We start from the raw sequence: 2963 nt of genomic DNA, 5'->3' as shown, positions 1-2963 counted from the left end.
GTGACTTACGATACCTGCCAGCCTGCAGTCAATACTAGCAGACCCTTCCTCTGTCCGTTCATCTTATTTACCTTATAGGGTCTGTACTCTCCACACTAACAGTGTCCCTAAGAGACATTGTATTGGCCACCGAAGCAAGCTAAACAATTCTTTCTTTCTCTCTTCTGCTAATTATTTTGTATTCTTAAATCCTCCTCTCCTTCTCCACGTCCTTTGTTTCTCTCCTCTTCATAAATCCCAGTTGGCTTTCCGTAATCACTTCATTTCAATCAACACCATCCCTGCTTCAAGCTATTCATCCCTTTCTCCCCTTTCACCCTGCACCTCTCTTTTCTCCATTCTCAATTAATACCGGTTTCCTTTCTCCTCATCTTTCTGCACCTACACATATGAATCATGCTGCAACTAACAACTGTGAATTGCTACGTTGCCCTACCACAATTTTGTGATGTTTCCTTTCTCTCTGCCCCGACAACCTGTCCATCACACTCACCTGCTGTCATGTGTCAGCCGTCACTCTGTTTTGTTTCTCTATCCATCCCCATTCTTTGCCTCTTTATCCTGCTTATTATTACCTTTACTATCAGTAATTCTTCTTCTGTAGGTTATATAATGTAGTCTTTTGCCCATCCTAACTTTCAACCCCTTTCTAACCAAATACATTGGTTCTTTCGTCCTCCCAAACAACCTAAAACAAATTCCCTACCCGTCTACCTCATCTTGTCTAGAATGATCGTTTTTTTTCCCACCTAAACTTCCTCTTTACAGCTGTACATGTTTTTATTCTTTACCCATGTTCTTTCCTTGTGTTCAGGGTTAACAGATGTCTCTAGATCCAGACTAATCCCCATCAGATTACCTTTGAGACATGCAATTAATGTTTAAGCTGCACAATGAGGCTCCTAAACCTGGTTTAAAAGCTGCCCTGCCCTGTATGAGTGACTGTAAAGAGTAAATATTCATATTCCTGTGTTTGTAGGATTATGCCTCATGCTAAGTGTGTAAGCAATAGAGGACCAAGGGGTAAAAAGGCAGGCAATGCAAAAAGAGATAGCAATTGAGAGAGAGAAAAAGAAAGGGAACCAGCAAGTAGGAGGGTCCCCATGTATCTGAGACTGTGCCAGAAATGAAAGCACTTTAACTGGGCCGCAGTGATAAAAGAGTCAGCTGAGCTATGAGGTTGTCGCTGTGCTTAGCTCCTTGGTTTCTTTTCTTTCCCGAAGCAAATACGTGTCTTCTCTTGTTGTTGTTGTTGTCTTTGATAAAGACTGGAAGGGGAGAAAAAATGATGCCAGGCACAAGGTCTCTCGCTCCATGTAATTAAAATGTCTATTTTATCAACATAAATCAGCTACACCCTCATTTACACAGTTCAGTGAAGGGGCAGCCAAAATATCTTGGCAAAATAAAGCGTTTTAATTAAATGGCAGTCAGCATGAGCTTCTCAGATTCTTTAATCTGACTTTAGTTCCCAACAAGTCTTTTGCTCTGCAGTCATGTTCAACCTTCACAACATGGTTTGCATGTGTACTCATGTATTTCTTTTGTAAAGTACACCAATGTTTAACACATTTTCTAGAATGAAAGACAATCAAATGATTTTCACGTAATGCTGTGCTTTTGATATTGTTGTCATGGAATGCCTGGCTCCCAACCAAATTTACCTACAGTTACTGCACACATTGTTTTGTGGTTATTTCCACCAGCCTGGAATAACAAGCAGGCAACCCACTAGGACAAATAAGGTGATGTGTTGAATACTCCTGTTGTGGTACATCACATACACTAAAAATCACAAGCTAATTTGTGAATTTTGACAACACCAAGAGAACACACCTGATGTTGCTGCAGAGAGTGTGTGTAGGTGGAGAGAGCAATACAAATTGGGACACCAGCAGTCAAGAGAGCGAGACTCTTTCCAGTAAAAACGAGAAAGGCCTGTTTTTAGTGACAACTTAGCTACTTCTACCATCTTCCTTTAAAGTTCAACATAAGAGTACAGTGTTAAGTCTAGAAAGACTTTTAGTGGCAGATACCAAAACATAATATTTATCTATAACAGTTTATCAAGGGCAATTATTTTTCAAAGATGTTCTTTGACTGAAATAACAACACAATAACAATATAGTATACAAGCTGCCATCTTCATGCATAAGTATGTTCACTTTAATTCCTTCTGCAAGTGTTTGTGTGTGCATGTGTGTGTGTGTGTGTGTGTGTGTGTGTGTGTGTGTGTGTGTGTGTGTTTTGCATCTGTTGTTTCTGCAGTCGCAGCTCATACAGAACTGGTCAGGACATTAACAACTGCCCCACCTGCCAAAAGACAGCCTGCATCATCTACAGGTAACCTGATCAGGACAATGAGCTTACTGCATTACATAACCCAACAAAGACAATTCATTCTTTGCTGTAATGTAATAGACAGCACTGAAATGTCTCATAGAAAACATGTGTCTTTTGCAACCCTGAAAACTTTCCATTTCACATTGTTTTTCTTTCAGCTTTTTCACGTTGTATCACTGATGCAGCAAATCTCTCTTTTTTGTTGTTTCTTTGTTTAATTTTTCATTAGGCGTTTATTCATGGTATCCCGCTGTCTTTGCCCTTTTCTCCCACTCTGATAATTGTACAACATGTCCGTATTCTATGAAATATTCGAGTCTATGATTGATCCCCCTCATCAATATTAATATGACTATGTGCTGTATTCCAGAGATTAGACGAGGATGGTCTCTCCAGGAAAGTCATTTACATCAGATAAAATAACAAACCATAATAACGTAACATAAAATAATGTTCTGTGCAAACAAGCAAATTAATTTAGCACCTAAATGATGCATCTTTTCTATTCCAGTCATCCCTCTTGCTCGTGACCTAAATAAGTAATTGCATTCATAGATCCTTTGCAACTTACAGAGCTGCACCCTCAAAATCTGATTCCACACACACAGACACACACACAC

The 2963-nt window shown here is 39.5% G+C and overlaps 2 protein-coding genes across 2 annotated transcripts in view; one reads left to right on the top strand and one right to left on the bottom strand.

The window, feature by feature from the left end:
* dock2 (dedicator of cytokinesis 2) overlaps positions 1–2963 on the bottom strand; it is a 130433-nt gene that overhangs the window by 39046 nt on the left and 88424 nt on the right.
* insyn2b (inhibitory synaptic factor family member 2B) overlaps positions 1–2963 on the top strand; it is a 21906-nt gene that overhangs the window by 13446 nt on the left and 5497 nt on the right. The window contains 1 exon segment of the mRNA XM_032528000.1: positions 2269–2343. Within this exon segment, the coding sequence (XP_032383891.1) occupies positions 2269–2343 (75 nt within the window).

The sequence above is a fragment of the Etheostoma spectabile genome, chromosome 10 (assembly GCF_008692095.1).
Source record: "Etheostoma spectabile isolate EspeVRDwgs_2016 chromosome 10, UIUC_Espe_1.0, whole genome shotgun sequence".
Classification (NCBI taxonomy): domain Eukaryota; kingdom Metazoa; phylum Chordata; class Actinopteri; order Perciformes; family Percidae; genus Etheostoma; species Etheostoma spectabile.
This window is presented reverse-complemented; position numbering and strand designations above follow the sequence as displayed.